General features: G+C 54.6%; 9 protein-coding genes and 1 non-coding gene across 10 annotated transcripts; 4 read left to right on the forward strand and 6 right to left on the reverse strand.

The window, feature by feature from the left end:
- Positions 1-934: 934 nt before the first annotated feature.
- On the reverse strand, positions 935-1,439 carry CONPUDRAFT_56658 (uncharacterized protein; the record flags this gene model as incomplete). Its single annotated transcript, XM_007770095.1, has 3 exons — positions 935-1,093; positions 1,155-1,246; positions 1,304-1,439. Coding segments are annotated over 3 exons (387 nt in total), but the record flags the coding sequence as incomplete, so codon positions are not given.
- A 382-nt stretch (positions 1,440-1,821) lies between these two features.
- CONPUDRAFT_82191 (uncharacterized protein) lies at positions 1,822-2,563 on the reverse strand. The gene is made up of 3 exons (XM_007770374.1): positions 2,515-2,563; positions 2,311-2,484; positions 1,822-2,263 (listed from the first exon to the last, which is right to left on the reverse strand). Exons 2-3 carry the CDS (start codon positions 2,403-2,405, stop codon positions 1,918-1,920), a joined length of 441 nt encoding a protein of 146 aa, XP_007768564.1. The 5' UTR covers positions 2,406-2,484; positions 2,515-2,563; the 3' UTR covers positions 1,822-1,917.
- Positions 2,564-2,723: 160 nt separating this feature from the next.
- CONPUDRAFT_165366 (uncharacterized protein) lies at positions 2,724-5,798 on the reverse strand (the record flags this gene model as incomplete). The annotated part of the gene is made up of 12 exons (XM_007770375.1): positions 2,724-4,128; positions 4,182-4,412; positions 4,464-4,541; positions 4,599-4,753; positions 4,809-4,907; positions 4,958-4,988; positions 5,040-5,070; positions 5,121-5,242; positions 5,294-5,322; positions 5,376-5,438; positions 5,490-5,501; positions 5,563-5,798. 12 exons carry the CDS (start codon positions 5,796-5,798, stop codon positions 2,786-2,788), a joined length of 2,430 nt encoding a protein of 809 aa, XP_007768565.1. The 3' UTR covers positions 2,724-2,785.
- Positions 5,799-5,835: 37 nt separating this feature from the next.
- CONPUDRAFT_153700 (uncharacterized protein) lies at positions 5,836-6,102 on the reverse strand (the record flags this gene model as incomplete). Its single annotated transcript, XM_007770376.1, has 2 exons — positions 5,836-5,943; positions 6,025-6,102. 2 exons carry the CDS (start codon positions 6,100-6,102, stop codon positions 5,836-5,838), a joined length of 186 nt encoding a protein of 61 aa, XP_007768566.1.
- Positions 6,103-6,461: 359 nt separating this feature from the next.
- CONPUDRAFT_153701 (Six-hairpin glycosidase) lies at positions 6,462-8,013 on the reverse strand (the record flags this gene model as incomplete). The annotated part of the gene is made up of 6 exons (XM_007770377.1): positions 6,462-6,770; positions 6,842-6,981; positions 7,047-7,249; positions 7,307-7,374; positions 7,441-7,741; positions 7,805-8,013. The coding sequence occupies 6 exons, from the start codon at positions 8,011-8,013 to the stop codon at positions 6,462-6,464; spliced, it is 1,230 nt and encodes a 409-aa protein (XP_007768567.1).
- Positions 8,014-9,481: 1,468 nt separating this feature from the next.
- CONPUDRAFT_144053 (uncharacterized protein) lies at positions 9,482-14,245 on the forward strand (the record flags this gene model as incomplete). Its single annotated transcript, XM_007770378.1, has 17 exons — positions 9,482-9,660; positions 9,703-9,721; positions 9,836-10,057; positions 10,111-10,161; positions 10,214-10,234; positions 10,283-10,548; positions 10,595-10,762; positions 10,824-10,915; positions 10,974-11,228; positions 11,636-11,679; positions 12,074-12,175; positions 12,242-12,389; positions 12,455-12,971; positions 13,044-13,094; positions 13,151-13,340; positions 13,395-13,550; positions 13,599-14,245. Exons 1-17 carry the CDS (start codon positions 9,655-9,657, stop codon positions 14,243-14,245), a joined length of 2,955 nt encoding a protein of 984 aa, XP_007768568.1. The 5' UTR covers positions 9,482-9,654.
- A 430-nt stretch (positions 14,246-14,675) lies between these two features.
- CONPUDRAFT_144054 (molybdopterin binding oxidoreductase) lies at positions 14,676-18,379 on the forward strand. The gene is made up of 16 exons (XM_007770379.1): positions 14,676-14,868; positions 14,919-15,001; positions 15,068-15,290; positions 15,351-15,473; positions 15,524-15,640; positions 15,690-15,803; positions 15,855-16,160; positions 16,213-16,335; positions 16,392-16,437; positions 16,492-16,619; positions 16,681-17,326; positions 17,391-17,624; positions 17,682-17,846; positions 17,906-18,003; positions 18,067-18,223; positions 18,277-18,379. The coding sequence occupies exons 1-11, from the start codon at positions 14,795-14,797 to the stop codon at positions 16,886-16,888; spliced, it is 1,545 nt and encodes a 514-aa protein (XP_007768569.1). The 5' UTR covers positions 14,676-14,794; the 3' UTR covers positions 16,889-17,326; positions 17,391-17,624; positions 17,682-17,846; positions 17,906-18,003; positions 18,067-18,223; positions 18,277-18,379.
- A 157-nt stretch (positions 18,380-18,536) lies between these two features.
- CONPUDRAFT_165372 (uncharacterized protein) lies at positions 18,537-20,435 on the forward strand. The gene is made up of 6 exons (XM_007770380.1): positions 18,537-18,667; positions 18,719-18,874; positions 18,927-19,269; positions 19,333-19,579; positions 19,637-19,850; positions 19,930-20,435. Exons 1-6 carry the CDS (start codon positions 18,555-18,557, stop codon positions 20,351-20,353), a joined length of 1,497 nt encoding a protein of 498 aa, XP_007768570.1. The 5' UTR covers positions 18,537-18,554; the 3' UTR covers positions 20,354-20,435.
- A 183-nt stretch (positions 20,436-20,618) lies between these two features.
- CONPUDRAFT_t58 lies at positions 20,619-20,705 on the reverse strand. The gene has a single exon. It is a non-coding gene; the product is annotated as a tRNA-Ala (tRNA).
- Positions 20,706-21,339: 634 nt separating this feature from the next.
- Positions 21,340-22,846, forward strand: CONPUDRAFT_55890 (uncharacterized protein; the record flags this gene model as incomplete). Its single annotated transcript, XM_007770040.1, has 3 exons — positions 21,340-21,537; positions 21,601-22,326; positions 22,385-22,846. The coding sequence occupies 3 exons, from the start codon at positions 21,340-21,342 to the stop codon at positions 22,844-22,846; spliced, it is 1,386 nt and encodes a 461-aa protein (XP_007768230.1).
- Positions 22,847-23,574: the final 728 nt, after the last annotated feature.

Raw genomic sequence — 23,574 nt, forward strand, 5'->3', positions numbered from 1 at the left:
AGGAAGAGGAGTTGGAGCCCGCGCCCATTGAACCAGAGGACATGCCCGATGACTGGGAGCCGCTCATCATCCCAGAGGCCATGCCAGAGGACGAGGAGTTGGAGGAGCCGCCCATGGAGCCGGATGAAGAGGAATTGGAGCCAGCGCCCATCGAGCCCGAGGACATTGAACCTCCCATCGAGCCGGAGGCCATGCCAGAGGACGAAGAGGAGTTATAACCAGCGCCCGACATGCCCATCTGGCTCATCATGCCCTGCATGCACTGCATGCACGCAGGCGAGGCCATCGTCGCGTTCATGCTCGACATGGAGCCCATCATGCCCGAGGACATGCTGCCCGACATCATGCCCGACGCGGAGGAGTTGCTGCCTGCGCCCATCATGCCGGATGCGGAGGAGTTGCTGCCCATCATACCGGATGCCATGCCCGACGCGGAGGAGTTGGAGCCCGCGCCCGTCATGCCGGAGGCCATGCCAGACGAAGATGCGTTGGAGCCCATCATGCCCGAGGCCATGCCACCAGCCATACCCGACGACGAGGACCCATAGCCGGCGCTCATCATGCTCATCATGCACTGCATGCACGCCGACGAGGTCGAGCCAGAGCCAGAGCCAGCACCGGCGGAGCAGCTCGAGTTCGAGGCCTCTCCACCCGCACCAGAGCTAGCGCCGTAGCTAGAGACGGAGCCGGCCCCAGACGATGCAGACGCGTTCGAGTTCTTGCCGTCCGGGTTGAGAAGAACAACTTTGCTGATCGCAGCCGGGCCTGCGGACGAGGAGTTGGAGCTCGCAGAGGCGTTACCGCCAGCAGCGGCCGGAGGCGCGGGCGCGGGCGCGGGCGTGCCAGCCTGCGATGCCGCCTGGCGCGCCGCGTTGGATGCGTTGGTGCCCCCCGCGGAGATCTTCTGCTGCAGCGCGGACCAGGTCGTCGCCGCCTGCGGGCAGCCGACGCCTGTGCCGTTGAGGTTCTGCAGTGTGACGGTGGCGGCGTTGAGGCGCGCGAGCTGCGACGCGGTGCTGTCGTCGGTCGGGAAAGCGACCTTGACGGAGGGGTTGTTCACGGCCTGGCCTGCGGCGACGTTGGCGTTGAGGGACTGGCGAGCGGGAGGTGAGTAAGTACGAGGAAGGGAGGCGAGCAAGAGACGAGGTACGTACGGCGAGGAAAGTCTGGTTCGACGGAGGGCATTGGCAGGGGATCTGGACGGCCTGGCCGTTGGCGCCTGTGACACCGTCGCAGTTGCCTGTGCCTGTAGAGCAGAATTAGTCAAGACATACTTTGGTGCGCAAGCACACGGTAAACTCACCATCGGGGTTGGTACCCGCCTGAATGCCAAAAGCAGGGACGAGGGACGCGTCAACGTCACGCTTGACGCTCGCGAGGGGCGCCGCAGACGCAGCGACGGTAAGCGCCAGCGCGCAGAGAGCACGAGAGAGGATCATCTTCTTATCAGAAAAACAAACAACGTCGTGCTGGATTTTGTTGCGAAGAAAAACAACCAGTGCTGAAGAAGATACGCGTGTAGTGGGAACGAAAAAGAAAAATAAGAGCGAAGCTAGCTAGGCCGAGCTAGAGAGCGAGGACGGATGGAAAGAATGGAGTTCGCCGATCCCGAGAGTTGATGGATGGAAAACAGAGAAGAGAGAAAAGAGGAAACCAGTTCCAAACAGACGCTACTCGACGCAGTCGTGCAGTGTCAGAGAGCGAGAGGGAGCTTGAAGAGAGAGACCGCTTCGTCTCGCCGGAACGGACCCCTTCTTATACCTGGGGCAACCAGAACCAGAGCCATTACGATAGGGGGCACAATGGGTATCCGCCGGATTAGGAACAGCGACCATGGTTCTCGAGTGGAGTAGTCGTTGCAACGTTGCGAAGCGGGCAAGTTCAAGTTGAAAAAAACCAATATGTTTTTCGCGTCTCTCACTCTCTCGCGTTGGCTGCCACGCAAGAAGTGCACAAGTACTCTCGTGACGACCGACAGTGGAGTGGAAAACAGAAGCAGAACCTGTTCCGCACGGTTTTCTGCATGGCCCAGACGACGAGGGGACCACGAATGAGCCGTCGGATTGGCCCAACGACGCGATCCGTTCCCACCACAATTACGGATTTCCCACGAACGGAGACTTCCAGCTTCAGTTCTTGTTCGTCTCTGGGGACAAAGACGCGTAAGTAGCCAGGACGACAGGAAGAACGCATCGCATCCGCAGCAGCCCCGGTTGCCCAGCAACACCCCCATGCGCTCCTGCTGCTCTTTTGTGGCAGAAACTAGAAACAGAAAAGCAACCTTCCAAACCGAAGACTTGCGGCACCTACCACTCGATCGTCAGGGAGTCCAGGGGGCAGCAACGCAGAGTCTGCAATCTCTCCGTCTCGCTAATCTCCCCCGAAGTGCCCGCGCCAATGGGCATTGGCAATGGCAATGGCAATAGCCAGCCAGCGACCGCCAAAAAGCGAGGTTCAAGCAACCGCTCAGCCGCAGTCAAGTAAAAGGTCTAGAATCCATCCTGCATATTACCAGAAAGTCGAGCATACAAGCAACAAGAGAGCGCGAAAGAAAGAAAGAGATCAGTAAAAATCGAAGAACGAAAAAGCACACCCGATGTCCCCGATCCCACATCCCACACCCAAGTTCCGTCAAAACCCCCACCCCTCCCAGCAGTCTCTCTGCACCCGTCAACCACATGCACGCTTCACGAGAACCGAACCGAACCAAAAAAAAACACCCTACAAATAAAAATCAAATCAAATCAAATCGTAAACCCCCACCCTCCACCCCTCATCGAAATCATCACCCCACCCGCCCAGACGGCACCGCCGGCACAGGCGGCGCCCCCTCGGGCGTAAAAAACCCCGACGCCGTAATCCCCACCGCCTCCACCCCCGCCCCCGCCGCCTTGCGCAGCGCCCCGCGCCCGATCGAGATCGAGCCCCGCCCGCTCCCGAGCGCGTGCGACCCGCGGTCGATGCTGATCGTCGACCGCGCCTTGGTCTTCGTTTTGCTCCGCGAGGACGTGTAGGATGCGTATGAGAATGTGTATGTTCCCCCTGGCGAGGGCGAGGGAGCGCCTGAGCTCGCTGCTGATATGGAGCCTGGGCTCTGGAGGGCGCCGTGCATGCTGCTGCCCATGCCAGAGCCGGGGCCGGTGCGAACGGGAGCGGGAGCCGAGGCCTTGCGCTGCCGTGGCTTGTACGGAAACGTCACCGGGCCCGGATGCGTCTGCGTTGGCGTCGTAGCATTCGAGTTCGAATTTGAGCTCGACGCCTGCGCCTGCGCTGATGCCGACGCCGAACGGCCCCAAGTATCCCATGCACCTCCACCCGCCCGCTCCTCCATCACTGCCCTCCCCTTCACCGTGATCTCCGACCCGTTCCCCGCGGCCCCGTTCCCGTTCTCCCGCGCAAACCCTCCCGCCGCCGCGTCCCCATCCCCACCCCCAGCGGCACCCCCCGGTCCAATCGGCATGACCAGCATCGAATCGTCGATCTCCCCATCCGACCCATAGCTCAACGGCCGCCCGCCCGCGTTCACCCAGCTCCCCGTGCTCAGCCTGTTCATCGGGTCCGCCGGATCCGTCTCGTTCGTCGTCGTCTGCGGCCGCCGCCGCGAGCCCACGACCGGCGCCCCGCTCGCCCCGTACCCGCTTGCCCCGTACCCGTTCACCCCACCCCCACCCCCCGCTCCGTTCATCACCCCCGCCTTGTCGAGCGACCCCGAGGCATAAGACGCTGATGAAAGTGTTGGCGTCGGTGAAGGAGACTCGGAGGACGCCCCGCGCGGCCGCCGCACGGGCTCGGAAGGATCGCGCACCTCGTCGAAGATCTCGTAGTACCGCGTGATGCACAGCTTGACGACGCTCCCGAGCGTGTTGCGCCCCTCGACGGCGTCGCCGACGAGCGTGGGCGAGGACGAGGCGGTCGCGGGGGAGCCGCTGGATGAGGAGGAGGAGGGCGATAGGGAGGCGGCGATGGTGGGGGCGGAGGTGGAGGCGAGGGAGGGACCGGGGACGGCGCACATCATTACGTCGCGCATGGGGTTTTGGCCCGCGACGAGGTTGGGGGTGAGAACGACGGCGAGGTTGTGTGCGTCCATGCGGTTTTGAGATGCGCGGAGGGAGACGTCGTGCATGAGATCTATGATGGAACGGTCAGGTTGTGCTTTCTCGGACCAGGACCTCGGTACGCACGGATAACGTTGCTGAGGAGAATGTATGTGCACGGAGCGAGCTGCGGGAGGAGAAGGTTCCTGATGTACTCCACGCCGGCCATATCTTGCTCGTCCGCGGATTGGGGACACCGTCTGATAGTTGGGTATAGGTGCTCGGGGAATATGGGCTGCGGAAGGTCGCGCAAGTACTTCTTGATGAGCACGGAAGCCAGCGCAGGATCATTGAAGGTCTCAAGAGACACGACTTGACCTGGACCACATGATCAGATGGCAACCACCATTTTCCTCGATGAATGCGTACCTCGGTCATACGCATCTTGCACCTGCTTCAGGAGCACAGAGTTTGGCGACCGACGGAATAGACCGTCCTCGTTGAGGCCTAATACGCGCGATGAATAGTCAGGAACCTGTTGGAGTATCATGTGAAAAGACTCACCAAACTCTCGTAGATATTGTATAGCATCCTTCACGACACGTGGTATCCCGCCTTTCTCGCCATCGTAGCCCATAATTTCCTCCAAAGGCACACCGAATACATTCGAGCGATGTGGAGTGGGAAGGGTAATCTGTCTCTCTTGCTTCGAGTTCTCCCTAGAGCAGAATTCAGATGTAAGATAGAGCGTTTCAAATCGGGGACGATGCGTACTGGTAGACGGCAGGCGGCACGTCGATCTGAGTCAAGGGAACGTGCCGCGCGAGCTCGGAAAGAGTGCTTATATACTCGATCTTGCGGAAGAACTTGGGACTGTGTGGCGTGGTGTTAGATCAGAATGGTGGAGTCGCGGATGATGGCACCTTATGATGGCACCAGCGAGGGAGAAAAGCACTGCAGATGGGATCAATACACACTACGATGACGCAAGCAAGGAAAACATACTCTTCGAGAAGAAGGAAGAATGGACAATGTACTACCGGATATCAGTCAGATAGCCCCACAGTTGCAAATTATGCTACTCACCAGACGTTTGAGGTTCTTGCGGTATTTGCGGCTCAGGCTGCGGTATGCCTTCCAGACCCAATTCCAGCTCGGAGTATGGCGACCTCCCGCGGCAAAGAACACGACGGTGTAGTCGGACTCCACTGGATGCTAGTGAGCCTCGATGTGCTGTGATGACACCGGTGTATGCGCACCATACAGGTCGAGGTAGGACAGTATCCGTCTAGAAGTGCGTTTAGAGGATGAGCTTGTTAGATACTTCAAGAGTACACTCACGTCAGCAGAATATCATACGACACTTCCTTGGGGTCAGGAAGGCCTGATGCGTTCATTATAACCCTACATTAACTATCAGCACACGGCTCTAGATCACTGAAGCCATTCGCGTACATCGGTCGTGTTCTGTTATCAAAGCGCAGATGTAAGGGCAACGGAGAGGTGCAGACGATGAAAAGAGACGAACTCGTAATCAACGCCGGCCTGGAAGATGACCTTGTCCATCACATCTTGAACCCTGTCGTGTGTTCTGCCGGACAACTCCTCGCCGCCGGAGGAGTCTTGGGTGTTGCGGCGCCACGGCGCGTTGAATATCTTGCGTCTACCGCCTGGCGAAAAGAGGTCGGCGTCCTGCGAGAAAGGGGGCTGGGAGGTGGCGGCAGTCGACAGCGCGGCGAGACGCTGCTTGAGACTGGGGGCCATGGCGGCGGAAGGAAGCGGGGGTGGAGGGCAGGCGCGTCTAGTGCGGCGTCGTCAGCGGCGGGTGTGGAATGCTGGCTGGGCTAGGGTATACGCCTGTGGACTGGCTGGGGACGGGTGCAGCGTTGGGGACGAGGGCAAGGTTTAGCTGGAGCGTGTGGTGCACCCGAAATCACAATACACGCACCCATCACGGCAACAATCCCCACACGTCAACTCGCCATCTCACCATCTCTACACCCCCTCCATCCTTGCCCTCCGCCGAGATGACATCTAAGTTGTACTGAAGAGCATCGCTGAATGACATCGTAAATTCGCCATGTCTTACATCCAGCACAAATGCATACACCACCAGCCAGGCTTAAGCCCAGCTCATACTAACGAGCCCCATTGCTATCCGGAAATACAAATTTGCAATGGCCAAGCTCGGTGGTCCTTGCAATTGAGGGTGGGAAACCCAATCGGAATCCATTGCTCACTCACACCCGCGTGCTCGTCACGCTAACAAAACGCTGCTATTCACGTTAGATAGACTACTACACGTTCACTCTCGCCGTGCAGACTCAATAAGTAGTAAACGGCCACTATCATAAATTAGCTAAAAATACCACCAAAGACGTTGATTAAATACTATATGGCTGCACAGCACAATCGCCCTCAACGCAATCAGAGAGGGAATACCCAGTCTCTCCACGCGGCGACCATCATCAGCCCGAACGCCTGCGACTCCGTCGACAGCGTCCCGACCTGGTCCCACACGAGCGGGTCGACGATCGGGCTGATCGTGCCGAGCTCCGTGAGGTTGTCGAGCACCGCCTGGCGCACCTTGTCGGCCTTGAGCGTGTAGTTCAGCCCGAACGTCTCGGGGTGCAGCGTCGCGGCGCGGAACGCGACCGAGGCGAGCGCAGCGGACGTCGCGGCGTCGGAGAAGTTGGGGCCGCCGGTGATGTAGTCGGGGAAGAGGTTGTCGTCGTTCTATTTTTTTGTCGAGAGCACGAATAAGCTCGGGGAGGAGTGGAGAGCGGCAAACGAGAGAGGGTACGTACGATGGCGGCAAACTCGCCGTCGAGGATCTCCTTGACCCATGCATAGAGCTCGGTCGTCTGGTTCGTCATGTGCTGCGCATGCTCCGTCTTCTCGATCGTCACAGCAACACGCAGAATACCGAGCGCGGCCCAGGCGTTACCTGTTAAAACATGTAACCGGTCAGCAGGCAGAACGTCCGATAGTACAGAGCCCGAGACCACCGACCGGTTCCCCAGATGCCCTCGTCGCTCCATGTCTTCGTGCTGTCGTCGTAGATGTGCGCCCAGAGCTTGCCGGTGGGCCCGTCGATGAGCAGCGCGTCGCGGTAGAGACGGCACTGGTCGTACGCGATCTGGAGGAGCGTCTGGTTGCTCGTGACAGCGCCGTAGTATGCGATGAAGGGGAAGCCCATGTAGACGCCATCCGCCCTGTGGTCGCCGATCAGCATCAAAAAACCTTCAAAGTCAGCAGAAAGGGCAGCTGACCAGTATTGCTTCGAGTCGGCGCGGTGTGAGATCGCACCGGTGGAAGTGCGGGGAGCGACATTGAGGACCTATCAATTCACGGTTGTATGAGTGCCCGTTCAACAGGCGAAACAAGAAAAACCTTATCCGCATACATAGTCGAGTTCACGCGCAGACGCGTTAGCCCAGTACTCCTTGCGGTCGACGTCCGTGAAGGTGCCCATAAGAACAACAGAGCCAGAAGAGGCGCCATCAAGAGCGGCGCCATCGAGCGCATCACCAATATTTTGGCTCAACCGCCCATCAGCGGTCTGACGCACAGCAGCGCTCAGAGCGAACTGCAGCGGGATCAGAGGCGTCTCGGCACCATTGTTGGAAAAAGGTGCGCTGCCAAACACGGAGTACTCGGGGTTGTCGTACTCGAGAACGCCGCCAGCAGCGGTGCCCTGCTCCCAGCTATCGGTGTGACCATCAGTGTCCGACAGAAGTGGACTTTGGGGGATTGGATTTAATGCGTACCTAGTTCTAATGGAGGAGAACATCGCAGAGCGGATCATGTCGCCCTTGTCTGAGCCCAGGAAGCTCTCGACATCCGCCTTCGCGCTGGCGAGCGCGTCAGCACGGATGGTGAGGTCGTGCGCGGCGCGGGTGTGGTGTTGAGGGCGGAGGGAGACGGCGCCCTGGGTGAAAGAGAGGAAGGCCACCACGGCGGGGAGGAGGCGCAGCATTTCACGACTTATTTTTGAGTTTAGTTATCAAAGGAAGGTGGGGGACAAGCGCGTCGTATACGCTTGGAGCCAGACGAGAGACGAGCCGCGAGAGGGGGAGAAACGGGCGAGATTGGAATGGCGTTTATTGCAACACAGCTGAGCTTTATACCACACCACAAGCATATGCTCAGGCGCGCTCGGTGGTCGCCACAGGTCACGACAAAGATTGTTTTGCTGATCTAATATGATCCCGGAAGGACGGGAATCAGGTTCACCATGACAGAATAGCATAATGCATCAGGAGCCTGATCGTCGGGCCAAGCGCGCTGACTGTGCGCGCAAGGAGATGCACAACGTTGCATCTGTGTTCCTCTCAGGGTCTAAATAGAGCCAAAGTTTACCTTGCGAAGTTGCCAATGTTTCCCATTCGAGCACAGAAGCAAAACGTTGAAGAGGCAGAACCCTAGATGCAATGAGGTGAAGCAGCCTGAGAGACGCAGACAGAGTTTGAGCGACATAGCAACATAGAGACAAGAGAGCACGAGATGCCCACGATTGTCTCGCCCTGTCTGATAAATTGTTACGGTGGTGTTGGGGGGCGGTCAGGATGCAAGGATGTGTGTTTGGTCGCGCGACGCGCGTGGTCCCGCTCATTTAGCTCTGTCACGGCCAGGCTCGCCGCTCGCGTCCATGCTTACGCTCGCTTACTTACATCCAACTTGCACCCCCTATACCTCGGAGGGCATCGTAGTCCATCTTCACAGATAACTCAGGTATCTCATCGAGGTCGCGAGCGCTCGCTCCAGCAGGCCTACATGCCTCACCCACGTTCTATCGTGAACATATATATCAGAGGAGACGCCCACAGCGTGATGGCGTACCAACCTCTCCATCCTCCACCACCGCCACGGCTCTAAAGCTCATCGGGTGTCCGCAAGCACTCCGCATTCGTCCAAACCGCAACAGCGCACTCATGGGTATCCCCAAGTTACATCCTACAACCCCCACAGCTCTGGCGAGAGCCAACGACCGGCATCGTTCTTTGTGCGCCTCGGCATCTTCGCGGGTTTTAACCTAAAACTGACCCTTACCTCAACCACCGACGACAGCCCCCTTCGGGACGCCAAGCATAGATTCGAGGCGCCAGTACTGCCAGGTACAACAAGCGGCCCTAGGTAGCTGTTCTCTATTCCCTCCCGGATATCGCATTGTCTAATGCAGCTGCAGCAGTACTCCGGCACCAATACCCGCCGGGTGGGCAAGATACAAGCACCCGGCTGGCGGGCATTACTTATATAATCACGACATGGTGAGTCGCGGATAGCACTTGAGGAAAGGATGAGTGCATACATGGCCGTTGCTTATCGCCCGTAAACGTCCTTAGCGCCTCTGCACGTACCTAGATGCCACAGTGCGCGATATATGCGCAGAATTATGCGACTCCGCCCGGCGCCTAACAGAGTTATTCCTGTCGCAGCGCTCCAAAATGTCCACAGACGATGGCAGCAAATGGTATATAGCGCTGGGCAACGCTCCCAGCGGTGAACAAGGTCTCGGTTACTACTTCGCGAGCAACGACGCCAGGGCGGTGTCTTGGGTGGACAGCTTTGAGTTCGACTGCTTATCAGCTGGCTGTGAACACGTCGACCAAAGCAGCTCATGTTGGTGATATCTCGTGGTCTGTGCCGATGTCTGAGTCTTTGCTAGGTACCGAAGCACAGTACTGGTAGCTGATCTCGAAAATATGCCTGGAAGTATGTAAAGCCCTCTCACAATCTACATAAGATAGTCCTGACCGTCTCATGATTCATGATTCAGTAAATTCTCAATGCCCCCACAGGAAGCACTGCCAACTATTTCCCAGCACGCTTGCTGTATCCACGGAGCTTAGAGCCGAGCTCGCTGCGAATCTCTTGCACGCATCGGCAGGCAAGTCGCATACACTCAGCGCGCAAAATACGGCGCTTACCATCCACAGACGTCGCAATATCCAAAGTCACTACGTCTCCTTATAACGCTGAGGACCTGGAGAGAATGACTAACATAGTCAAAGAACTTCCTCGTAAGGATTCTCCCTTGCCGACGATACAAATCAGAACTCAATTCTGATCACAGACGAAGGCTCAGGAACAGGCAGGGCCGATTTACACTCGTCGTGGATTGTTGGTACGCCTGTAAGACATACACAACGGTACGACGTGCTCATGGCTGTATTTAGCGAGCTTCATGCATCTTCATGGTAAGTATCAGATCCACCCATGCGCTCATCATTGACGATCCGGTATAGCGCGGGGCCTATGGAGGAGCCACTATGGACAAAACTATGAATATTTCCACGCGTACAGAGTAGAAGACGAGCAGAAGCCTCCCACATATCAGCGTCCCTGGGCGATGGTCCTCTTCGCGCCCTTAACTCTTCGTTCTGCACAGGTCTATGCAGAAGAACTCCACGCGTTCCGTCACCAGTTTAGTCCCGCCCGATACGATGCGTTCGTGACCAAGGTGAACTCAAGCATCCGTGATTCGAACTTGCTGGTAGGACGAATCTTATTCGTAAGTCGGAGCGGCACAAGCCAGGTTTGACTAACACTTGTTTCAGGCGACTGTGCTTCTCAGCACGAGTGTCCCCTTCCTGGACTTCAGCGACAACGCCGCTGTGACCATCCTCACGTACTGCTCGCTCATCATGAGCGCCGGAAGCATCATTGTTGGACTCGCCATTTTCAAACAATACCGCGCTAAAGGTGCTGATGTGCCACTCAAAGCTGTGAGCCCTCCGCGCCTTGTCCCGTTTGAGATTGCTCACGTCCGTCATACTCTTGTGATAGGTCATCATACTGGAGCGTATCTTTCGCGAATCACACGGCATTGAGAGACTCGCGATCATCTGCAGTCTGCCTTACGTCTTCCTGATGTGGAGGTGAGGCGCTCCCGCCCCATACATTGAGTAAAACAGGTGTTGATGGCTCCACGAACAGTCTGTTTCTCTTCCTGGCTGCACTGTTGATCATGTGCTTTGACCAGACGGATACCCCGACGAAGGTGCCTACTGGCGTTGCCTGCGCCATTGTTTCCTTGTCCATCTTCTGGTGCTTGCTCACCGCTGGCTCTCCTGACAAGGAAGAAACTCTGAGCCGGCGGCGAGCACGAGAGCAGCACGAACGCCAAGTCGTAGAGAATGAGAAGGGTGCTGCCGCAACGGACACACGCCGTTCTTCAAGCTTACTTGAGCGGTATAGAAGAAGCATGGGTGGAAGCTCCACGCCCGTCACAGAAGGGGAGGAGGCATGAAGCGTGCATTGGAGAGTTGATTGTTATCGATCCACGATAGCTCGGAACTGTGCGATTGGTGTTCATTTCCAGCACATGGCGAACGTTCCGGCGCTTGTTCGTTGTCCTCGGAATCTATTCATGCTGCGTGCCCTAGTTCTGAACGTTTCGGACCCTGTTTGACATCATATACTGCCTGCTCACGATGGACGTCATTTTGATAACCCAGCACTTCCACGGAGGGCGACCAACTGGGCGTGCCTGCCGTGCGAATGTCAACGTTACCATCAAGAATCAGGCCATGCAGGTGAAGTCGGCATGGATGCTTTGCTACGGTCCGAAGAGTGCGCGCTAACGTACCGTCGCTCAGTTGTCTGCACCAATGTGCTACGCTGAAAATATTGATGCAACATTGTGAGTTTTATAGAACTGCCAACTTACGGGAAATCTCGTGTTCGACTATCCATGCAAGTAAAACCTGTATCCTTCATATGCAGGATCGAGATACACCCCAAACTACTCTACTATGTGAAGGGGATCATGGACCTGATTTATTAGGCGCCAAACTAGGCGCCCAAAACGCTAGACGCTCGGTCTCTTTATACCACCCCACACTTTGGCTGCCCAACATCCTCGACTTTTACACATGCACACTTAGGTCCGAAAAATTAAAACTCCCTCGGTGGAAGTGATGCAAATGGGCACGTTGTGACGGGAATAAAGTCAGTCTTCGACTTGCAACCTCCGTTCGTCAACTGTGACTCGTCATGAATCCCCCTGTTTCTGATTTTTGCCGACGCCATTGCAGGTTGGTGCTTAGCACATATACGATGGAAGCGGCTGATCCGATTATGCAGCCAAGCCTTGCTAAGTATTGGCTCGTCACCTCGACTTTTTGTGCAAGTGACAAGTACGTTCGACATGACTTTCCCACTTATCAGCGCACCTTACTGACACTTGCGCCCCTTCGATTTAGATGTCATTGCTCTTGGTCTCCCCGAATTTTCGCATTTTCTTCATCTCACCCATAATTTCATCTTGAAAGTCCAAATCGGGAAGACACTTAGGAAGGCGGCAGCGCAGTTCTACGATGGCAACTTTCATTGGGATTGTATAGATTCCTTGTGAGTTGTTCGATGAACACTATGTTGTCGGACGCACCCTCTGACGTGACAATCACTTCTGGCAGCTACGACGTTTGCGGGAACATCGACATCGATCTCCAAGTCTGGTCGGACTATCACCACTATTACGGCGGCATGCGGGCACCCTTGGGCACCCTCCTTCTCGACCCGTATAACAAGCCACAGCATGATATCTGTGATGAGCACGGCACCCAGACCTGGCAGACGGTCATTCGACGACCACTGAGCGGCGCATCTTCCTTCCGGCACACGGGGGCTGAGATCGAGTTCACCATTACCGCTACGACCACTTTGTCCCGCACCAGCAATCTCGCGAGAGCCCCGTCAATGACAACTCTCCGTTCCCAAAAGCAAAGCGAGGGACAACCGACTAACCCCTCAAAGTCATTCTCCCCCGCTGGACTTCGCCACGAAGCGTCTCGCGACCTTAGGTCAGCGGTAGCCAGAGCACAGCGAGCGGCCGAGGAGTTTCGAGACGCAGAAACGCATGGCCAGGTGGTCTTGAAGTCTCTTCTCGTTAAGGCCGAAGCACTATCTCGTGTCACGGAGCCATTTGCGCAGGTGCTTCTTGCCTTAGAGTACCTGGGCGTACCCGTTCTGACCTTTCTCTCTGTGTTTTTCCTTTGATAACAGGCGCATCTATCCACAAAACTTGCTTTCTACACCTTGAAAGGAGCGGTCAATGTAATCTTCGCGTCTTCCTCGTGGCAGTAGTGATGTTTACTCATTGGCCTCCGTAGATTCTTATAGCTCAAATGGACCGCGATGCAAGAATACTTAACCTTGTAGATACACTTAGCGAAGTGTACAACATCATCCTCGACAAGCCTGACCTCGACATTGGCTCTGTCAAGTCCGCTATCGAAGCATTAGCGGCGCAGAGCATTGAATGCAGCCTTTTCATCCAAGCTTACGCCAAGCAAGGCTTTGGTAAGCAGTGTTCGAACTTGGTCGCGGCATTCTCCAATCTGATATCGGCTATAGCGGAACGTCACTGGAATAATCTTGCTTCTGACATTGATCGAGCTATCACTCGACACGAGCAAAAGCTCAAGGAGCTTGCGATCTGTTTTAAGACTAGGGTAATGAACGCCATCGCTAAGATGGTAATTCGCACCCTGGGCATGGCCAAATGCGTTGGTAAGTGTTGCTCGAAAGGAGATATACGTAGCTAATCGTCCCTTTCAGGTATGGTTATGGACCTGAATGACATGCCGTACGCCGATCGTGTGCGGTATGACAGAGGAAAGATTGATTCCAGTTCTTACAACACTGTCGTCGCGCAGAAGATATGTCAATGGGCTATGTCTGATCACTCTGGGGAGACTGTCTTCCTGCTGACTGGGTCAGACGCCTCATCCTCAGCGAACTCCACGCTAGCGCATACGATCGCGTACCATTTTGATACACTCGGACGGCTCGGATCATCGTTCTTCTTCCAGGAATCAACGGACCCCACGTATATGTTCAGCACAATAGCGCGGGATCTCGCAGACCTCGATGAGGAGCTACGGGCTATCTTACATTCGAACATTAAGGGGCGTCGCGCCATCTGCAGGACTTCGTCTATCCTGGAGCAATTTCAAGAGTTTATAGCGCCGTGTTTCCCGCTCGATAAACAATACCTCGACATTGGACCCATTCTTATCGTTCTGGACCGCTTGGACCTTTGTGAGGAGATAGGAAGCGAGCGAAGGCAGGCACTTCTGTCCATCCTCTCCCACGAGGTCCCGAGTCTATCACCGAATGTCAAGTTTCTCCTCACGTCCCGTCCTGACGACGATATTATGTGCGCCCTTCGTAACAAACTTCACGTCAGAGAGATGTCTATGTAACGCGTAGCAATGTTTACAGCGTACTGCTTCGTCGCATCTACCACCTCCTTATTTACTTATCATGCCTAAGAAAGCCTTCCTCTCGCTCCCATGCTAGCTAATACCCACAATCTACAACCACACTGTATAACATACCAAGTAGCATCGTCAGCCAATCATTCGCATCGTGAATAACTCAGTATGCTCGGATCAGGTCTCAGGCGCTACACTCGGGTGCCTTAGGAACATCATGTGTTTGCGGGCTGCATCAGTTTTCCGCCCCTAGGGAACCCACGGCTAGGTCTATGACGGCGATTCTGTGAATACACGTTGCTTGTATACATAAATATATCATCGCCAGTCAGATGACGTTGATGGGGAGCCTATCTAAGTCTTAGCACGAATCATCAGCTCCAATCTCCCTGTCCCACACATTCGCTGGGTAATTGCTCGAGCGTTAGCGGCTAAGACTTTGTTTCTAGACCTTCAGACGGCAAGATAAGAATCAGGGGTGCCGAAAGAAATATAAAGCTCCGCACAAGACACTGACGGCTTGAGCATTCATCTCCCATGCCCTCGATCGCAGAATACAACGGTGTGCCCCTGAACCAGCTCTTCGCCGAGGAGAAACAAGGATGGTCGGGGTAAGCCTGTGTGTAGACAATCAATAAAGACAATGTATTTACCCACGCAGATATGTCGAGTGGGAGAACTATCCTGACAAGAAAGCTATAGCTAGTGAGGTCCTCAAGCGGAACAAATTTACTCCTATCCCAGGTCAGCACTAGATCTTCACCTTAGTGATTAGTGCTGGACTGACGAGAGATCGCATATGGTGTTCAGAGTTTCAGTTCGTACCGCTTCCAGATACTAACCCAATCCTGATCGGGCATCGATGGAAGGAATACCACGAGGCGCTTGGTCTGAAGTACATCGTCGATCACAGCTGGGATATCGTCCAGAAGGAGAAACCCGACCTTATCCACCTCCTTGACTTCCCTTACAACGGCGAGACGCGCCGCGACCAGCTCTTGCAAGGCAAGGTTACGGATAACATGTACCATTTGTGAGTCGCGTTCATCACGATGACGTAACTCTAGTGTCAGAAAGTTGACACGGCTGCAAGCGTGAGGAACCACGGCGGCATTCCAGCGATTCCAGACGACGTATTCGAGCTGGAGATCGGCGGTCTTGTCAACAAACCAGTGAAATTGTCGTTGAAAGACCTCAAGGATGAATCCAAATTCCCGTAAGTCAGCCACCTTCTGAGATTGGAGTCAAAGCTCATCAAGCGTTCAGACAAGCCGAGGTGACCGTCACGCTTCAGTGCAGCGGTACTCGTCGCATCGAGCAGATCAGGGAGTACCCAGGTGATGGTGACGAACTAATCAATGCGCCTTGGGGTGAAGGTGCCATGTGAGTTTGCTTGAATAGCTCAAAAACCTTTACTCACCAAGTTTGTCAGAGGCACAGCAGTTTATCGCGGAGTGCCACTGAAGAAAGTGCTCAAACACGCGTGCGGCGGCGTTCTCCCGGTATGCGAGCACCTCGAATTCATTGGCGCCGACACCTACTTCAAGCGAGTCCCTTACCCGTGTCTCTCGATGTTCCGCTGATCCATGTCTTCTAGGAAAGGAGACGTCTTCAACTACGCCGTCTCCGTCCCCTGGCGCAAAGTCCGCGCGAATGAAGAAGTGCTGCTTGCGTGGGAGATGAACGGCAAGCCCCTGCCCAAGATCCACGGTGCCCCACTGCGGCTCGTCGTCACCGGCTACATCGGCGCGCGCAGCTGCAAGTGGGTGTACAAGATCAATGCGTTGAAAGAGCCAAGTATGGGTCCGGTCCAAAGACAAGAGTACCTTTACTACACGTCTCAACTTGGCAAGCAAAACGTGAAGTATTCGAATGGGTTCTCCATACAGAACATGCCTGTCTCGTGAGTGATACCTCCTCTGACTTCTCAGAGAGCGATCTCAATCCGGATGTAGGAGTGCCATAATCAAGCCGTCAGACAAGTCAGTGATCGTCCATGACGGGAAAATTCACCTGGAGGGATGGAGCTACAGCGGTGGAGGAAACTGGGTCGAGCGTGTTGAAGTCTCGCCTGATGGGTAAGCGTTCATTAAGTTGTCGACGTCCGGAAGCTGAGATTGACCCGGACATGCAGTGGCCACGTTTGGTATGCTGTCGAGGAGAATGATTTGACAGATAAAGTAAGCTGGATGGTGCAGTATGCTGGAAACGTCGTAACTGAAGGCATCGTTTAGCATTTCCACGCTTGGAGGCTCTGGAAAATCGATTTACCTGTAGACGCCGAGGGATGGCTCGAGTTTTGCGTCCGTACCTGGGACTCCTCCAATAACACCGAGCCGACGTTTGTGCGATCGGCCTGGAAGTACGCATCAGACCATTCTTCGATCTCCCGAACTGAGGTTGCTTACCGCTTTCCCTGACAGCTGGGATCTCCATGTGACGTCATCTTGCCATCGCATCAAGCTGTACAGCGTCAACACGACGAGACCTGCGACGAAGAGGCGCTTGGAGTTGCTTGCTGCCTATGGCGAAGGTATTGAACCGCTTACGCGCCCGTTCGAGCATTCGCTGGAGGACCCTGAAGAATACCTGGAGAATTATCGTAAGCACCGAAGGGAGCCGAAAGATTAAGTGATGAATGGACACAAATACGAAAGTGGACTTGAATGATGCACCTTCCAGTAGATGTCGGCCAGGCTAGTGCTTGCTGATCACAAACATCCTCTGTGACTCATTAGGGTATGCATTGTTCGGTCTGTTTATACATCTATGTTTGTTGTAAGTTGTAATAGTATGTACGTACCAAGCGCTGTAACTCTAAAATAAGCAGTCTGTGAGGCACGAGAATCTTAGGGGCGAATAGGAACAATCAGTTTATGGTCGGCTCATGGTATTTAGAGTCCGTAACACCCATTCGTAGGTCCCAAGGAAAATTGCACCTCCGCAAGCAACCCAAGCAGTTCTGGGGAGTGTCCCGGAGTACAGTTTGCGTAAACCTTCTTCCTTGTAAATTCCAACGAACCGCCTCAGAAGAGAGATTTTGGGTCGTCTCGCGTGAGTCACGGAGTCCTATAGGTTTTCATTGCAGATGTGTGAAATTAGAAGATAAACCCTTCCAAGATTTTGTTCTCACCTCGAGGTTTAGATCTAACATTACTCGAGTCTTGACCACGTCAAGGGGGGTTGTGAGCGCAGCCGCTATACTCCCCGAGAGAGAAGCACACATCGCGGCCTCGTAAGCGTGAAGTGGTGGTCTCTGCTGACTTGAGGGCCCCTTTGCGTCGTCATCGGAGATGCGACCCAGATAGCGGGCTAGCCGCCACTTGAAGAACTCATACATAGGGAACTGAAAGGAGGTGAAAGGTATCTTAAAAAGTGTGAGCACGCCAGCAACCGGGAGGGCATGGTTAGCATCAAGACGCACTTCTCGGATAACCGTTGCGGTAAAACCACAGTAGAAGCCTCCCCATCCATCGATCTTCCAGACTAGTCGAGCGGTCGCAAGAGAATTTGAGGCGAGAGGACCATAAGCGAACGTCTGGGTTCTGGTCTTCACGACTTCGGATGGGACGCGAAAGCATGCGCCTACCTGTGGATGACACGTCAAACGGTTCTCGGACAAGGAGATAGATTCGAGAGGACACATACCACTTCCGCAACTGAGGCGGACATGAGGTGATTGAGAGGATGCCCTTGCAATGGCAGAGTCCGTTTCATTCCCTCATAGGTGGCGAAGAATGCTGCATCTATGCAGTAGGTAACAAGTTGGACTCGAAGCTCGAAGCGCAAGTGGTGACATCAAAACTTACTAGTTACACCCGTTAGAACAAGTACACTTCCTATCCCCCGATAAATGCCGCTGAATCCACCTGACCGCTTAAACCCTTGCGAAGACTGAAGGCGGGTCTTGAGCGTGTCGAGAGGGAAGAAGACCGAATCAAAGGCAGTGCCAGCTATCCCCCCAGCCTAGCTAGAGATGCAAGGTTATCACCACTTTCCTCAACACGAGGCAGACGCACGGCGAGACACTGCAGAACTGTGGGTTTGAACTCGGCCATAGTGTTTTCTCGCTCAGCAGGTAGTGAAGAGTGAAGTAGATGGAGATGCGGAGGCTAGAGGTGGTGGTGGAAAGCAAGTTGCATCATCGTTTATGCTGGTCTTGGGCTCCGGGCCTGGGATCTACTTTTCATATCACGTGAATGACCGCCCTTTGTGACGATCATCGACTCGACTCCTCCGCACCATCAATCCCTTTGTTTACTTCACTAAAAATCAGTCAGCCAAGGAACAAGGAACCATGGATGACGCGCTGTTCAAACCAGCTCTTGCAGAGAAGCAAAACAGTCAGGGCGATGTAGACGACTTGTCATCTGGGGACGAGGATGGAGGACTTGACTGGACCAAACTCCAGTGAGCACGAAAGCCACCTGTGTTATGATTTGTCAATTAACCCAACCTTAGATCTACCTTACGTTCTGCTCGGCCAGTCATACCAAAACGTGGCGAGAAAGAGTTCGAGCCAGCCCCAGGCGGCGGCTCTGGTCTCCAGATGCACGTCCTCGATCGTGCCCGCAACGCCATGTTTGACACGCTCCGCGCTGAACGTACTGTGTCCAGGCGCGTCCCCTCTTCGCTCTGACGCGTGAATTAGGCCTGAACTTCTGCCTAGCAAGTCGATAAGCTACGGTATTTGGTACCCCGACATCTCGCGCACGCAGGTAACCCTGAATCGTGGTGTCCACTTCTCCGTCATGGGCCACTCGGCTCCCCGTCCTGTGCTTAGCGACGATGGATCTACGAAACTCCACAAACGCTTGGAGTTACTCCCAGAAGAGACGCTTTATCTCATCGAGCGCGGCACCATGCTCTGCTGGAAACACGCTGCCGAGCTGGATATCCCCGAACTGCACAGCGGAGACTTGGACGCGAAGATAGGCGGCGCGCCTATGTCCGTACAGCAAGCTTACTCTGAGTTAGTAGGGAGGGAAGATCTGTCCCTGGAGAAATACCAGGTCAGCACGGCCCGGATAGTCCTGTATTTTTTCCCGGACATATGGCTCATGCCACTCTCCCAGGTGTTCGCGTACCTTCGTCGACTAGGATATGTCGTGACTCGCACTTCTCCGCCGACACCGGATTATCCAATACCGCCGCTTTTGTGTCCCAAGCAGGGCAGCCAATCTAGCTCGCTGGTAACACGCTTTATTGCACAAATCAGAGGTTTCATTATGGCTATATGGGGGAAATCAGTGAGCCGTCAGAAGACAATGTGGTCTATCGCTGTGTCTCGATCATGGAGATTCAAACATGACTGGACATACAGTAAGCTGATAAGCTCAGTGATGCGTTGATGTGCTGATAGGTATCGGATCGGCGCAGATTCGATACTTCGCTCGCTGAGAATTGTACCTGCTGGCCATAGCGTGCCTTTGTATGCAGCTTTCAACTCGAAAAAGGCCAAAATCTCCGATAAGGAGAAGTCTACACCTGGTGGAAAGTCACCGTACCATGTGTTTTATAACGTCTACAAACCTTCGACCCCATTCCGGAAATCTGCACCCGGACAGCCAGACTTCTGTATGGCGGTCGTCAAGTGAGTGCTTCTGCTCGTTCTTCCTTTAACACTTTGAAGCCTGACAGTTCCTATGATGCGCCACGCTCTCGGCAAATAGTGCGCGAACCACATGTGCGCCTACGATACATGAACTCTCGGTCCTGTTCTCGGGCTTGCCCGAACACGGAGCGCCTCGCCCTCGAAAACGAAACACGGGACCTGCTAAGGGCCACAACGAAGCCTCCACAACCCCGGCGGACATAGCGAAGCTGAGTGACGTGGCACCGAGCGACTCTCGTCTGGCGCCCTCCGGATCAGCGGCTGGCACTTCTTGGTTCGGCAAGCTCTGGCACCGCCTCGTTCCTTCGAGCTGTCATATTGTCCATTCGGACATGCCGACAAAGAAGAAGAGCCAACCGCCAAATCCATTCCCCGCCCTCAAGGCGGGAAAGAAAACGGTGATTGTAGCCGCGGTCGATCATGGTAACATCAGTTTCTTCAGGTTCAGCGAGGGCGTGTTCGAGGACTGGGAGATGTTATAGGCTCTTGTGACGTCCGGTGACAAAAAGCAGCAGTATATCTTCACCCTCCGTAGTGTTGCTGGTGAAGCTAGATGGTATACTTATTAATGAGGTGACAACCACTGCTTGTGGTTGGTAACAGGTCATGAGCTGACGGAGGTCACTTTAATGTGATTGCACTCCAGGATTTCTTTGTGGTAGGGTTAATTAGTAAGATATACACAGCGTCTCTCAAGCAATGAGTTTACAGTGGCTTAGCACGCTTGTACACGGAGATAAAACAAAATGGACGTTGTGGGATTCGAGCCCACGACCTTATGCAAGTTCGCAATTTTAATGCAAAGCATACGCGCTACCACTGTGCCAAACGCCCCTATTAGTGCCCGCCCATTGTGCCATTATGAAACCCTTGCCAGTTTCGGCAGCCGCGGCGTTGTCCTCCTCGATCACAGTACTTTTACGCGTTACGCTCTGAGCTCGAGTGGCTCATATCTCTCAACGACCGCGACGAGCCGTCAGCCTACTGCTAGCTGATTTCTGGTCTCTACAAGTCTCGCAATGAGCCTCTCCACGCTTCTGCTTGGTTCGAAAGCATCAAAGAAGAAAAAGTCTATCGACGCAGGACTCGATGACCTCTTCAAAGTCACGCAGGTAAGGATGCCTCATCGTGTCATTTTGATAACAATTCACCCGAATTGACATAGCCTACAGGTGCTCAGGGTACCTCTACTACCTCTACCAACGTAATGAAGAAGAAACGTGCACTGCAAACTAGCAGCCAATCAACGTCGAAAAAGCAAAAGCGAACATCGAGCCCGCCTCAGAGGCAACCAACTCCTCCTGAGGAAGAATCCGAATCTGGCGCACAGTCCGATTCGAGTGCTTCTGTATCGCTGAAACAGGGCAAAGGGAGTGACGATGCATCTGAGGGGTCGGAATCAGAGCCGGACGAGGATGCCATGGATGTGGATGAGGATCACGACGCCGATGGTTTCGGGGACGCTAGCATGGATGCATCGGGCGCGGAGGGTGTCGATGAAGATGCCGTTCCGCCAGTCCACGAAACGCTTCAGAAGACGAAACCTATCGCAACAGATGCACGCTCCCGAAAGGAGAGGTTTGTGCCACCGGGGGAGACGGCCGAACAACGGAGCTCGCGTACGATTTTCGTAGGGAACCTACCCAAGGACGTGGCCCAAAAACGAGTGAGTGCCTTACTTTCATTGTACTCCATTTTGGCCGGAGCGGACGATCCTAACTTCCGACAGCCTTTACAGAAACAGCTACACAAACACATCCTCTCGCTCGTGCCTACCGCTAAGATCGAGTCGTCGCGGTTCCGGTCCGTTGCTTTTCAGGTCCCGACTAGCAAATTACCCGATGATTCCGCGAAGCCGACACCTACCAAGGCCCGGCAGCACGACAAGGACCGTGCAGCATCATGGCGAACGTCTTCGGGGAAAGACGACGAGAAAGCAGATGAGAAAAAATTCCTGACCCCCGCTCAAAAGAAGAAGATTGCGTTCATCAACCAGCAATTCCATCCCATCGCGGACTCGGTCAACGCCTACATCGTGTTCGCGCATCCTATCCCTGCTTCTTCGCGACCCTCGAACCTCCCACCGTTGCCCCCTGTTCTCGAACCTTACAAGGCTGCGCGCGTCGCAGTAGAAAAGTGCAATGGAACCATCTTCATGGAACGCATGATTCGCGTGGACGCTGCTGCTCCGCTCTCATCGGATGCGTCTTTAGATAAATCCCACGCAACAGGGGCTGGTGATCCGAGGCTTACCATCTTCGTCGGGAACCTTGATTTCGAGAGCAAGGAGGATGACCTTCGCGTCTTCTTTGAAGGTCTGGTGAGCTCTGAAAGGGGACCGCCTCCATCCGAGACGGCTGCTGACAGCAATGCGGGGCAATGGGTTAACCGAGTGCGCATTGTTCGCGACGGCCAAACCCAACTTGGCAAAGGCTTCGCGTATGTTCAGTTCGCGGTATGTTTTCATCTTACTCTCCCGAGGATCTATCGGCGCTCATGACGTCATTTCTCAGGATCGCGTTTGCGTGGATGAGATCCTTGCGATGGACGTATCACGACTCAAGTTCGCAAAACGCAAGTTGAGAGTACAACGATGCAAGACCGCCCCCGCGGCCTCACCCCGCGATGCACCTGCAGGGAAGATGTCGATCGGGGATGACAAGTTGTCGAAGCCCACGAGACCATCAAAGGCTGATTCGATGCCGAAAGGCGATCCTAATCTCGGTTCTAAGCTCGCACACTTGAGCAAGGAGGAGCGCAAGAAAGTCAAAGCCACTGACTCCGATCGACGCGCACGCAGGCTGGCGAAGAAGAAGGCCGGGAATGCCCTCTCAGCGAAGGACGCAAGCCACGCGAAGGACCGTGAACGTGCGCGAAAACAGTCGACGATGAAGAAGTCCGCACCTGCTCATTTTCAAAAGAAGGGACGGGTCCGGAGCGAGAAGAGCGTAGCGAAAAGAAACGTGAAGAAATGATTCACGGCCACAGAAGCGTTGATACCTTAACTTTAGTCGGCATAGTGATTGTTAGCTGGCAAGTCGTATGATATAAGCACCCATCGCTCTTCACAAGATGCGTTGTTCGTGACGCCTGACGTTTGAATAAGCTGTACATATGCATGGGTAGGCAGTGGCTGGCAGTGGATGGCCGACGTTCGCACTCAGCCGGTATGTACACGCGCCGCCGATGCAAATCCTTAGTAACCATCCAACGAGATCTTTGGTACCGTAACCCAGGCCTGCCAGGCCCAGGCCCCAGTCGCCTTGATTGGGTAACTCTCTGACAGCCAACTTTAACCCGGCAAGGCCGATTGTTCGTAGTTGTTCGTACGTTTGTTTATGATATGGGTTTAACGGCTCATAAGCGAGCGTGGATGATCGATGACCAACCTTCTAGCTTCGATCTCTGGCCAAACAGGAATCTAGGCACCGAGCGGCGAAGATTGTCCTTATGTCTACTGATTGACGCTGATCAAAAATGTCCTATACGAGACTACAAAACGTTCCGCACCGCGATACTTTTGATAAGCATTTCCGGCGTGGAGTCGTATGTGATCGCTATCAAGCCCCATGCCCGCGAAGGCCTGCATCGTTAATAGGACATGTCGAAGCCTTGGCGCTGCACCGGTGTAGGCCTCGTATGTATGTCTAAAGTCGACATTACTTTGCCGTAACAACTGGTGACCTCATATTGAGGTAATATT

The sequence above is a fragment of the Coniophora puteana genome (assembly GCF_000271625.1).
Source record: "Coniophora puteana RWD-64-598 SS2 unplaced genomic scaffold CONPUscaffold_6, whole genome shotgun sequence".
In the NCBI taxonomy this organism is placed as follows: domain Eukaryota; kingdom Fungi; phylum Basidiomycota; class Agaricomycetes; order Boletales; family Coniophoraceae; genus Coniophora; species Coniophora puteana.

What these genes read in the sequence shown, in the direction of transcription:
- CONPUDRAFT_144054 (XM_007770379.1), top strand. Translation starts at nt 14,795, where the DNA reads ATGCCCTCGATCGCAGAATACAACGGTGTGCCCCTGAACCAGCTCTTC. An exon ending in CAAATTTACTCCTATCCCAG is followed by an intron (nt 15,002 to 15,067) that starts GTCAGCACTAGA and finishes TATGGTGTTCAG; the next exon opens with AGTTTCAGTTCGTACCGCTT. An exon ending in AGAATGATTTGACAGATAAA is followed by an intron (nt 16,438 to 16,491) that starts GTAAGCTGGATG and finishes GGCATCGTTTAG; the next exon opens with CATTTCCACGCTTGGAGGCT.
- CONPUDRAFT_82191 (XM_007770374.1), bottom strand. Translation starts at nt 2,405, where the DNA reads ATGCCCATTGGCGCGGGCACTTCGGGGGAGATTAGCGAGACGGAGAGA. An exon ending in GACTCCCTGACGATCGAGTG is followed by an intron (nt 2,264 to 2,310) that starts GTAGGTGCCGCA and finishes TTTCTGTTTCTA; the next exon opens with GTTTCTGCCACAAAAGAGCA.
- CONPUDRAFT_165372 (XM_007770380.1), top strand. Translation starts at nt 18,555, where the DNA reads ATGGATGACGCGCTGTTCAAACCAGCTCTTGCAGAGAAGCAAAACAGT. An exon ending in CTTGACTGGACCAAACTCCA is followed by an intron (nt 18,668 to 18,718) that starts GTGAGCACGAAA and finishes ACCCAACCTTAG; the next exon opens with ATCTACCTTACGTTCTGCTC. An exon ending in GCTGAACGTACTGTGTCCAG is followed by an intron (nt 18,875 to 18,926) that starts GCGCGTCCCCTC and finishes ACTTCTGCCTAG; the next exon opens with CAAGTCGATAAGCTACGGTA.